This window comes from Asparagus officinalis, chromosome 8, assembly GCF_001876935.1.
Source record: "Asparagus officinalis chromosome 8, Aspof.V1, whole genome shotgun sequence".
Taxonomy (NCBI): Eukaryota; Viridiplantae; Streptophyta; class Magnoliopsida; order Asparagales; family Asparagaceae; genus Asparagus; species Asparagus officinalis.
The window spans coordinates 75,529,540-75,541,265 of record NC_033801.1 but is presented as its reverse complement, the minus strand read 5'-3'; the positions used below and the strand labels follow the sequence as shown (position 1 = coordinate 75,541,265).

At 34.9% G+C, this 11,726-nt stretch overlaps 1 protein-coding gene across 1 annotated transcript; it reads left to right on the top strand.

The window, feature by feature from the left end:
• Positions 8,075-11,113, top strand: LOC109821385 (protein FAR1-RELATED SEQUENCE 5-like). Its single transcript, XM_020387576.1, has 5 exons — positions 8,075-8,161; positions 8,267-8,987; positions 10,023-10,180; positions 10,263-11,000; positions 11,078-11,113. Exons 1-5 carry the CDS (start codon positions 8,075-8,077, stop codon positions 11,111-11,113), a joined length of 1,740 nt encoding a protein of 579 aa, XP_020243165.1.

The window sequence follows — 11,726 nt, the reverse complement described above, 5'->3', positions numbered from 1 at the left end:
TGGAATAAATCTAAGCTTAATCGCATCTTCGGTTAATTCTCTCATTTTAATCATAATACATACTTCCTCAAATTCCAAAATAAAAATATATGCATCTTCTGTTTCATTAGCTCAAAATTTGCTCCATTTGCTTCGGGGAGCCTTATGCAAGATGGAATTGTATTTCTGGTAGGGTAACACATATCCTGGAGAACAAGTTGATTTGTCATTTCTTGGATTGGTTCAACACGGATTAAACGATGAGAATTATCCCTAACCCAAGTTTGCATACACCAAAACAATTTTTTTTCTCTTTAAGGAAAGAAAGAAAATTAGTTTTTTTTATGAAAAGATAAAGAAAAAAAAATCCTAACTAAAACAAATCAAAGCAATTACTTTTCAATCAACTCTAATTCTAGGGTTTAGCCTAACTCAACTAGACCAGCTCCTAACCAAAAACTCCTACAGTGAAAAGATCAAAGTTTTACCCAGGTAGTTAGCCAGGTAAGGATAGTACTAGAGGGTGATCAAAGATCAATTAAGTACATCTTTCCTTGTGGAGCGCTTTACGCAACCCCTAAACCTTGCCTTAGACACCAACTAATCTGAGAAAACTTAAACCGGTTCACTTAAGGATTTCTTGTTCCTTATTGAGCTCGAATCCTTAGGGGCCAACGTCTAATGAGTTTTATTAGGCTTGGGTGGTGTAGTGAGGAATTAGTGATTTTTGGGCTAAGGAAAGGGTGCTTATCTTGATTATGGGTTTTGCCCTTAAGAATGTTTTAAGTGTGTGCCAAATCAAGTGCTACAATCACTTTGGTGAATTCCTACACTATATGAAATGCAACCCTAGAAATTAAAAGCGACTAAAAAGGATGATAAAAAAATCTTTATATTTTTTAATTATGATCAACAACAATCAAATGTGAGAAAAGAGCTCTTGTTTGAATTTATTATCTTGTTAGTTAATGTCCAAGTGAAAGGTGGATTTTAATTATGGTCAACAAAAATAAAATCTTTTTTTTTAAATCCTAATTGTCTCTAATTGTGAAGCTAGTTAAAGAGGGTGGAATTGAAAACTAGAAAGAGGACTTACCCGAGAGCAATTCTCCAAATTCTTGATCTTCAATCCAAGATTTTCAAGCTCCAAGCGGTTCCTTCACAAGAAAACACACAAGTTAAAGAACCTAAATAATAAAATCATATTTTAGCACCTTTCCCGACAACGGCGCCAAAAACTTGATACGGTATAATTATGTACCAAAATTGCAAGTGCACAATTGATCAAGTTATAGTATAAAAAGATATCGATCCCACGAGGAAGGTGATTTTAAGAGATTATTAGACTTGGTTCTTATATTGTGTGCGTGACAAAAATAGGATTAAAGAATAAGTGAGATTGTGATGAGTGATTATTATGAATATATGCAAGTAACAATAAATTAAATTTTAGAGAAAAGAAATAAGAATCAAAGAATAAATGAAATCACAAGGCAAGAAAGAAGAATGAATAAAATCAAAAAATAAAATAGAATTCAAGAAAGTTAAGATGGAGGATTCAATTTAAGATATGAGAAATCTAGAAATTAATCCACTAGCTAATATCAATTATAAAATACAAACTATTCTCTTTTTATCATATTTCAACTTAGATTTATTAAGCATAGACTATCAAACCATTTAAGGAAAGTATAACCTATCAAATTATCATCTAAGTCAAAATTACTATTTATGATAAGAACAATAACAAGATAGTAATCCTAGAATTCATAAGCATAACCTATCAAACCATTTAAGATAAGCATAGATTATCAAATTCTTCTTCTATCGATTAGTTTTCTAGTTGATTATCCTAAACATGAACATTTTAAGTGAAAGAGAAAAATTTGCATACTATAAAGGAAATTAGACTAGCATCATACAATTCTAAGATTCCTACAAGAATTAATTTCACATCTTAAGAAATAGAAACAAGAAGAAAAAGAACTAATTACAAAATTAAAAAGAAAATAAAAATATAAACTATGAACAAGAAATAAATCTAACTACAAAGAATTAAAATCTAAACTACAAAATAAATTACAAAAATTATATGCAAGAAAATAAATCTACTCTACAAATTAAAGTGTAAAAAAAAATAAAAAGACAAGAAAATAAATCTATACTACAAGCATGAATGTAAATCTAACTAATAAGCAACAAGAAAATAAATCTATACTACAAGCATGAATGTAAATCTAACTAATAAGCAATAATAAAGAAATTACAAAAAAGAAATAAAAGAGAAAAGAAATGCAAACCTTCAAATTACTCTTCATCTCCATCCTCATCATTCAACAAAAAGAAGAAAAGACAAATTTAAAGGGGAGAAAAAATTATTATTATTAATTGCAACAAAAGTTACAATTTTTGGAAGGCCTTCTCAATTAAGAGTAGTCCTCCTCTCCAAATAGAGTTACAAAATTTTTCACACCTCTAACCGCTCACGCTCTACCCCTATTTATAGTAAACATCAGTGAATGAGAGCCGTTGGATCGAAATCTTATCCAAAAATATCAAAAATCAGTCATAGATTCGTAACTAACTGTACGTCGTATCGATGCCAGGATCGATAGGGATATCGATGCTGGCATCGATACGGGCATCGATGCGGGCATCGATGTCCCCATCGATGCTGGCATCGATGTTAAGCTCTCTTCTTTTGCTACCCACAATATTCTTCTTCTATTGGATTTTGGGCTTGGACAATGGGCTTTGCTTGTACTTTTGGGCTTCAACATTTGGACTTTGGCATTTTCTTTGCTTGTACTTTTGGGCTTCAACATTTGGACTTTGGCATTTTCTCTTGATTTTCCACTTGGGCTTTGGTTTATTTCTTTATTAAATATTTGAAAGAATTCCTTTGGCTTCATGGGCTTCATTTCTTCATTAAATCAAGAGCTTTTTGTTGAGAGATTGGAGTTTGAGATTTATTCTTCATTAACCTGCAATTAAAAAAAATTATTAGTGGTATATTTATTCATATAAAATAGATAATGATGGTATAAAACTGTAATAAAATGTGATTATCAATGATGATATGAAGGAGAGGTTCAAATTGGACGTAGATATCATAAAAAGAACTGACAAAATAAGAGACAACATGTGGATTCAAAAGGAAAGCAAATAATGAACCAAAAATCGATGAGATGCACTATATGTGACAAGCTCAACCATGACGCAAAGAATTGTTGGAGGGTAACTGGTGCTTGCCTGAGGCATGGCCAAAAGGATCATAAGATTACAAATTGTCCCAAGTTGAATGAAACTCTGACTCGTAAGGCACGTCAAAGTGATCAAAGTCCTCGAGTTTAATCTCTAACCGAGCAAGAGGCTCAGGCAAATAATGATGTGGCATCACAATACTTGTATTTTCTACTTTTGTTTAGGCACTCATTAATTTTGGAGCTTGCATTATTTTATTACTGCATAATTTATTGGGAAGCAAGATTTGACATGTGATACACTAAAGCAAGAAATGCAAGCTAGCACTCTAGGAGATAGCATATTGATATCTAATAAGCATTGCAAAAGTGTGATAAAAATAGTGGGTATGAAGCTTCCAATGTAATTGATCATCCTGATCATCCATGATATGCATGATTATGATATCATTCTAGGTATGGATTGGTTTTCTAGAAATCATGCATTTATTTTGTGTTGAGAGAAGAAAGTGTTGTTTAGAATTTCTAAACAACTAGAGTATTGATTTGAGGGTAATAAGGTGCAAAAACTTGTGCGCAGTATATCAGCCCTTCAAGTTCATCACATGTTGAGAAGTGAGTGCATTAGTTTACAAGCATCAGTGCAAGTCTTAAGCCAGAAAGAAGTTATTCTGGATCAAATTCCTATCATGCTTGAATTTCTAGATGTCTTTCCAGAATATCTCCTCAGGATACCACTCGATGGGAAATAAAATTTTCTATAAACTGGTTCTAGGCACAAGTACAATCTCAAAGGCCCCTCACAGAATGGCCCCAACAGAACTAAAAGTGCTTAAGGAGCAGTTCCAGAAACTTCTAGATAAGTGGTTTATTAGACCTGATGTTTCATTTTTGAGAGCACCAGTGTCATTTGTGAAGAAAAAAGATGGTGGCATATGATTATACATGGTTATTGGGAGCTAAATAACGTGACTATATGGAATAAATATCTATTACCAATGATTAACAATTTGTTCAATCAATTGCAATGAGCTCAGACAATTTCTAAAATCGACCTCTGATCGAGCTCTCATCAATTGAAGATTAAGAATAAAGATATTAAAGACTACATTTCGAACCTGTTATGATCATTACGAATTTCTTGTATCACCATTTAGGTTAACGAATGCACCTGCATTTTTCATGGACTTTATGAACAGGGTGTTTAAGTCCTTCTTGGATCACTTTGTTGTAATAGATGATATCTTAACAAATTCAAACAATTAGAAGGACCATGAGGAACATCTATAGTGTGTGCTTGGTGCTTTGAGGAAGAAAAAGCTCTGTGAAAAACTTAAGAAGTGTGAATTCTTGTTGGATAGTGTGTTTTTCCTAGAACAAGTTATTTTGAAGGATGGACTCTCGGTGGAACCAGCAAAAGTCAAAGCTGTTGTGAATTGGAAGAGGCTAACAAGTACTCATGAGATACATTGCTTTCTTGGCTTGGGAGGTTATTATCAGAGGTTCATGGAGGGATCCTCTCATATCACTTTACCATTGACTAGCTTCATTTAGAAAAGTGTGAATTCAAGAGTTAAAGTGTCAACTAGCATCTATGCCAGTTCTCATCATACTAGTTGCAGAAGAAGATTTTACTATGTATAGCGATGCCTCTTATAAAGGATTAGGATGTGTGCTCATGCAAAATAAAAATGTGGTAGCTTATGGTTCTCAACAACTAAAACCTTTTGAATAAAATTATCCAACTCATGATCTAGAGCTAGATGCAATTGTATTACTTTAAATTTTGAAGGAATTATCTCTACAGAGTACGTTATGAGATCTACACCGATCACAAGATTTTAAAATACATTTTTACTCAAAAACAATGAAGACAAAAGAGATGGTTGGAACTATTCAAAGATTATGATGGTAATATTAATTATCATTCGGAGAAATCAAATGTAGTTCTTGATGTCCTTAGTCAGAAGAGTAATATAGCTTGTTTTATTACTCAACAAAAATGTATATGAGAGGATTTGGGTTAGTTGAGAGATGATATCTGGTGTCAAAAATCATCCAGTAAACTAGCTAACATCCATATACAACCTGCACTGATTGATGAGATTAATATTTCTCAAAAAGATGACTCCAAATTGAACGACATTTAGAAGGAGTCGAGGATGGTAAACAACTAGGTTTTTTGATTCATTATGATGCAAACCTAAGGTTCAGAAATAGACTTTGTTTTCTGAATAATCTAGAGTTGAAGAGAAGATTTTAAAGAAGGCTCATTGTTCTGGAGATACAACACATCAATAAGGTGCAAAGATTTGAAGGATATATACCAGTGGAATAATATGAAGAGGGATATTAACAAATATGTTTCATAATGTGAGATATGCCAGTGTAAACCCTGTAAAATTTGAAAATATTATGATAAATAGTGATAAATGATTTTTATCATGACTGATACTATTCTGGGATGAATGAGTATGTTTAAAATCGATTTGAGATCGAGTACGTACATATAAGTGTATATATACGAGTGTAAACATGCACGCATAAGTGAAAACAGTCGGTAGGAATTATATGTTGATCGGTCGACTGGTCATATAGCATCGGTCGACAGATAGGTGCCTATCAGTCGACTGATGGAAAGCCATCGGTCGACCAACGGATGCACATAGGCAGGTTTCCGGTTCCGGGTCAGTTTCATTTCGGTTCGGCCCGTATGTGTATATAAGTATATATATACGATATTTCTCCTATTTTCCTTCATCTTTCACGTGAATAGACAACCACCCTCTCCCCTAAAAACCCTAGAACCTACCTTACTGAATTTTGAGAGCTTTGAGAAGTAAAATCAAGAGAAGGGTGAGATTCGTGACTTTTGGTGAAGGAGGATCGTGTTTTCTTGCATATTTGGGGAGCTCAGCATGTTTTGAGGCGAGTTCCATCTCCTCCAAACCCATCCCCTATTTCTTTTTTACTTCAAACAGTTTTTGTTGGATTTCTAAACCTAGTTTATGTATAAATATCACTTCTTTTTTGAACCGTATGATATAAAGATCTAATCTTTTAATTTAAAAAGACATAAAACAAATTCTCAGTTTTGGATTTAAGTGTTGAACGTGATCTAATATGAGTTTTTGTTCAAGATAGTTGTTTTCCTGATGGTTTTACAATTAGAAGCATGATAGAGTTATTAGATCCCCTTAAGATCATTTTTAGTGTTTTCATGTAGTAGGTATAACTTTAAATATGTTGATTTAAGTTTTATACATGGGCTTTATTTAGAAATTTTGAGTTTTGATGAATATAAGCAAACATACAACTTTTTCCCAGAAAATTGGAATTTTTGCTCAGATCAGTCGACTAATGTTGTCAATCAAGATTTTTGATTTGCTCTGGTCAATCGATCGATCATGGACCAATAGTCGACTGATCAAGGCTGTTGTGCACGTTTTGTGCAAGCCATCAGTCGACCGATGGCACATGATCGGTCAACTGGTCTGGGTATTTTTGTAAACTTTGTTTCTTTCTCACATGCCTTGATCGCGAACATGGAGTTCAAGTCACACGTTGATACATGTGCGTATTTTACGAGAGTACACGTATTGGATTTTATCACGCACGAGCGTTTGGAGGTACGCACCCTATACTCTGCATTTTTCATGATAGAGAGTGACGCATATTACATTTCATGGTAGTTTGGATGCTTAAGTGGGTTAGTTGACACTCTGCAATGAGACCGCGAGGACTACACTCAGAATGCGTTAGTTGGTATACTGCAATGAGACCGCGGTAGACTTCACTCCATGTGCATCATTGTTAACACACCTATTTCCACAGGGCAATTGAGTAAGGTAGGTGATATCACAGGATATTGTGAGTGCCTTACTCAGCAACATTATTTTCTATTAGAGGGTCATACAGATTTGCATTCATGCTCCCATGTTACTTACCCTAGGTGTAGCCTAAGGATGACTCCCTAGGTGTAGCCTAAGGATGCGCAATCTCAGCAATTGATCTCAAAAACCCCAAAATCATCCCAACCATTGATTTAAATCAATTCCCAAAAAAAGAAAAAAACCCATTACCATAAAAACACCCTATTAATGACGCGGTTTAACAAATTCCCCAAAAAAAAAACGAACGGAAGAAAAAAACCAGCGGAAAAAATTTCCGTAGAAAAAAAAACGAGCGGAAAAAATTTTCCGCTGAAACCTCGTCGTCCGCCTCCGCCATTGATCCCCCCGCTCGTTGATCCGCCTCCGCCATTGATCCCCGCTCGACCTCCGCTCGACGTCGACGTCCGCTCGACGTCCGACCTCCGCTCGACGTCTCTAGGGCCGCTCGACCTCCGCTCGACCTTCCCTCGACGTCCGACCTCCGCCATTGATCTCCGCCATTGATCCCCGCTCGACCTCCGCTCGACGTCGACGTCCGCTCGACATCTCTAGGGCCGCTCGACCTCCGCTCGACGTCCGCCCCAAAAAAATCATCTCAGGTGCTTTTTTTTTTGCATGTTAGGTTTTTTTTTCATCAGCTTTTATTTTCAGTTTTTGTATTTGATCGTATCAATTTTAGAGTAGATGGTTGGAATTGTAATGGGAACGTGTTGGCATTTGGTAGTTTACGAGCAACATTGCTTTTTGATCCAAGTTGAGGTTATGAATTAACTTGTTTGTTGGAGGTTTTAACTATCATATTTTAGTTTAAATTTTAGGATAGGTTTAATGTTAAATTGGATATGAGCTTTAAAAATTGTTTAAATTATTGTAATGAGATTGTTTAGTGAAATTGAAAGATGAACTTGAGGATGATTTTCTATAGATTTTGAACTTCTTATATGTGATAATTTGATAGCTTGTATGGACACGCCAACAATTCTCTCACGTGATACAACAATGGTTGAAGAAGAGAACAAATATATAGCCCTTGACCTTGACGGCGATGACTATGGTTTACTATCTACGATAAGTTTTTTCTCTCAGGTGATAATATCTTATTGTCTATTGTGTACTACTATCTAATGACATATACCAAAATAGTTGTCTTTTATAATGGGTTTTATAATATTTGTTTCTCTATTTTTACAGGCATCCGAGCATGAACAGAATGTTGATGAGCCTATTGGCGTTAAAAATAGTGAAGGTAATTTTGTTGTTGATCCATATATTGGAATGAAGTTTTCTACTCATGAGGAAGCTTATAATTTCTACAATGCATACGCTAGACTTAAGGGATTTAGTGTTCGCAAGGGTCACACAACTTGGTCTAGAAAGAAAGTTGCAATCATATCTAGAATATATGTATGTGACAAGGAAGGTTTTAAATTTTTAAAAGATAAAAGAGAAGATGGTCGGAATGTAGTTCGAAAGTTCGATACAAGATGTGGACGCAATGTAAGGATGGTTATTGGACTCGATAGAAGCACTGAAAAATGGGTGGTCCGAAATTTAAACATTAATCATAATGGTCATCCATTAACCACCCCAAATCGGGTAAAGAAGCACTACTCACATCGGACACTTCATCGAGCTCAATCGACAAGAAGGTTGATAGATACTCTTGACAATCAAGGTTTACGGCCTTCTACCATTTGTAAGGTTGTAGACGTTGCTCATGGAAATGAGCAAGGCTCTCTCACTCAACAAGAATGCCAAGCACAACTTAGAATAAAACGAAAAAATAATGTCGGTCATGAGTGCGTGAGCATAGTTCGTCAATTTCAAGAGAAAAATGTAACTGATCCTCAATTTTACTTCGCATTTGATTTAGAAAATGATGGGACGATGAGAAGTGTTTTTTGGATGGATGGTAGGTCGAGGACTTCTTACTTGCAATTTGGAGATGTTGTTTGCTTTGATGTTACATATAGAACGAACAATTTAAAATTGCCGTTTTCACTATTTACGGGCGTTAACCATCATTGACAATCTACTCTATTTGGGTGTGCGTTACTGGCCGATGAAACGGAGGAGACGTTTATATAGTTATTTAGCTAATGGTTAAAATGTATGTCGGGTGTAGCACCCTTAACAATCATCACTGATCAAGATAAAGCTATGTGTGGTGCAATTCACAAAGTTTTTCCTCAAACTCGTAGAGAAAAAGGTATCTGATCCTCAATTTTACTTCGCACTTGATTTAGAAAATGATGGGACGATGAGAAGTATTTTTTGGATGGATGGTAGGTCGAAGACTTCTTACTTGTAATTTGGAGATGTTGTTTGCTTTGATGTTACATATAGAACGAACAATTTAAAATTGCCGTTTGCACCATTTACGGGCATTAACCATCATCGACAATCTACTCTATTTGGGTGTGCGTTACTGACCGATGAAACGGAGGAGATGTTTATATGGTTATTTAGCCAATGGTTAAAATGTATGTCGGGTATAGCACCATTAACAATCATCACTGATCAAGATAAAGCTATGTGTGGTGCAATTAAAATGTATGTCGGGTATAGCACCATTAACAATCATCACTGATCAAGATAAAGCTATGTGTGGTGCAATTCACAAAGTTTTTCCACAATCATCACTGATCAAGATAAAGCTATGTGTGGTGCAATTCACAAAGTTTTTCCTCAAACTCGTCATCACTTTTGTTCTTGGCACCTTCATAGGAATGCCTTACAAAATATTCAATCAATGTATAATGAATATGGTGAGGACGTGGGTATAAAGTATAACAAATGGTATTGGAGTAAATCAGAAGAAAAAATTGTAAAGTGTTGGGAAGAAATGCGGGATAAATATGGTGCAGATAAAGGAATTGGTTAGTAAATTTATACAATCATCGAGACCATTAGGCTCCAGTGTATCTTAAAGACACTTTTACTGCAGGAATGATATCTACTCAGCGGAGTGAGGGAATTAATGCCTTTTTTGATCATTTTGTGAATGCAAATACCGAGTTACATGATTTTGTTAAGCAATATAATAAAGCTGCTGAAGCTCGCCGAGCCGCTGAACTTGAGCAAGATTTTAAGTCCACAAACTCTGTTCCCACATTGATAATTGAACATCCCATTGAAAAAACAAGCTAGGGAGAATTATACAAAGAATATGTTTAATATCTTTCAGAAAGAACACAAGGATAGTTACTCCATGCTTCATGAGAGGTTGTCGAAGGATGGCGCAAGTGCTACTTATGCCGTTTGGAATATAGATCGCGAGGCTGGGAGGAAAAAGACGGTAAAGCATCATGTTGTTTTCGATGCATCCAAAGATAAAAGAATTAAGTGCTCTTGTGCGAAATTTGAAATGGAAGGTATATTATGCAAACATAGCTTGCACATTTTAGTAAAGAAGCAAGTATTAGAAATTCCATCAAGATATATTATGCAACGATGGACAATTAAAGCAAGACATGTTGGTTGCGGAGTTGTTAGAAATTGCATTTCAAATAGTGAAAACCAACTTTCTATCATTAAACATTGGGCCCTTAGGAGTAGATGTAACAAGGCACTAGAAGATACATTGACTTCAAGTACACTTTACGATAAGTTCAGTGCTTTTTTAGACTCATTTTTTGAAGAAGTTGGTGCTTACAAGAAAGAAAAGGAACTTAACGATAATGGAAATGAGAGCAATGCCAGCAATAAGATGCCTACTTCATCCATACCCATCTCTGTAGAGGACGCAACTCAAATCACTATTCGTGATCCAGATAAGCCTATTGCCACGAAGGGACGACCAGCACAAACTACTAGAATTAAGTCTGGAATGGAGATAGCACAAGAAAAGGGTATGAAAAAACAAAGATTTTGTGGATTTTGTAAGGGAAAAGGACATTATATAACGAGTTGTCCTTTAGCTAAGGTATTATATTTAATCTTGATTTAATAATTGTTTCCTGTCGATGCATTTGTCATGTTAAAGTTATAATTTTTTTGTAGGTGAAAAATGTTGCAGGTGGTGGTCGAGAAAGTTAACGGAGGCTCAAAACAAAGTTAACTGAGGGCCAAAACAAAGTTAACGGTGGGCCAAAACAAAGCAAGTGTTTCTGAAGAATGTTGAAAATTTGAATTAAAGTTTATGTACGTATGGATGATTGGTTGTATGGATTAATCACATATGGTTGATAATTTAAATTAAAGTTTATGTACATATGAATGATTTGGTTGTATAGATGATAATGTGGTTGTATGGATTAATCATGTATGGATGATAATTTGAATTTAATTTTTTCCAGGTCTATGAGGTACAAAAATTTTTCCAGATCTATGAGATACAAAATGTGCATAAGTTGGTACAAATTTTTAATAAGTGGGTACAATAAATTTTTTCAAGAACTACGAGGTACAAAATATGCCTAACTAGGTACAAAACTTGCATAAGTAGATACACTAGGTACAAAATTTGATTAAGTAGGTACAAAACTTTAATAACTGGGTACAATAAACTTTTTCAAGAACTACGAGGTACAAAACGTGCGTAAGTGGGTACAGAAAAGAGATTAAGTTGGTACAAAACTTGCAAAATTGGGTATCAATATTTTTTTTCAAGAACTACGAGGTACAAAATATGCCTAACTAGGTACAAAAT

Bases quoted from the DNA above. Each gene is read 5' to 3' on its own strand.
- LOC109821385 (XM_020387576.1), top strand. From the start codon at position 8,075: ATGGTTGAAGAAGAGAACAAATATATAGCCCTTGACCTTGACGGCGAT. The intron at 8,988-10,022 runs GTAGGTCGAGGA...CTTTTACTGCAG, and splicing joins AAGTGTTTTTTGGATGGATG to GAATGATATCTACTCAGCGG. The intron at 11,001-11,077 runs GTATTATATTTA...ATTTTTTTGTAG, and splicing joins CGAGTTGTCCTTTAGCTAAG to GTGAAAAATGTTGCAGGTGG.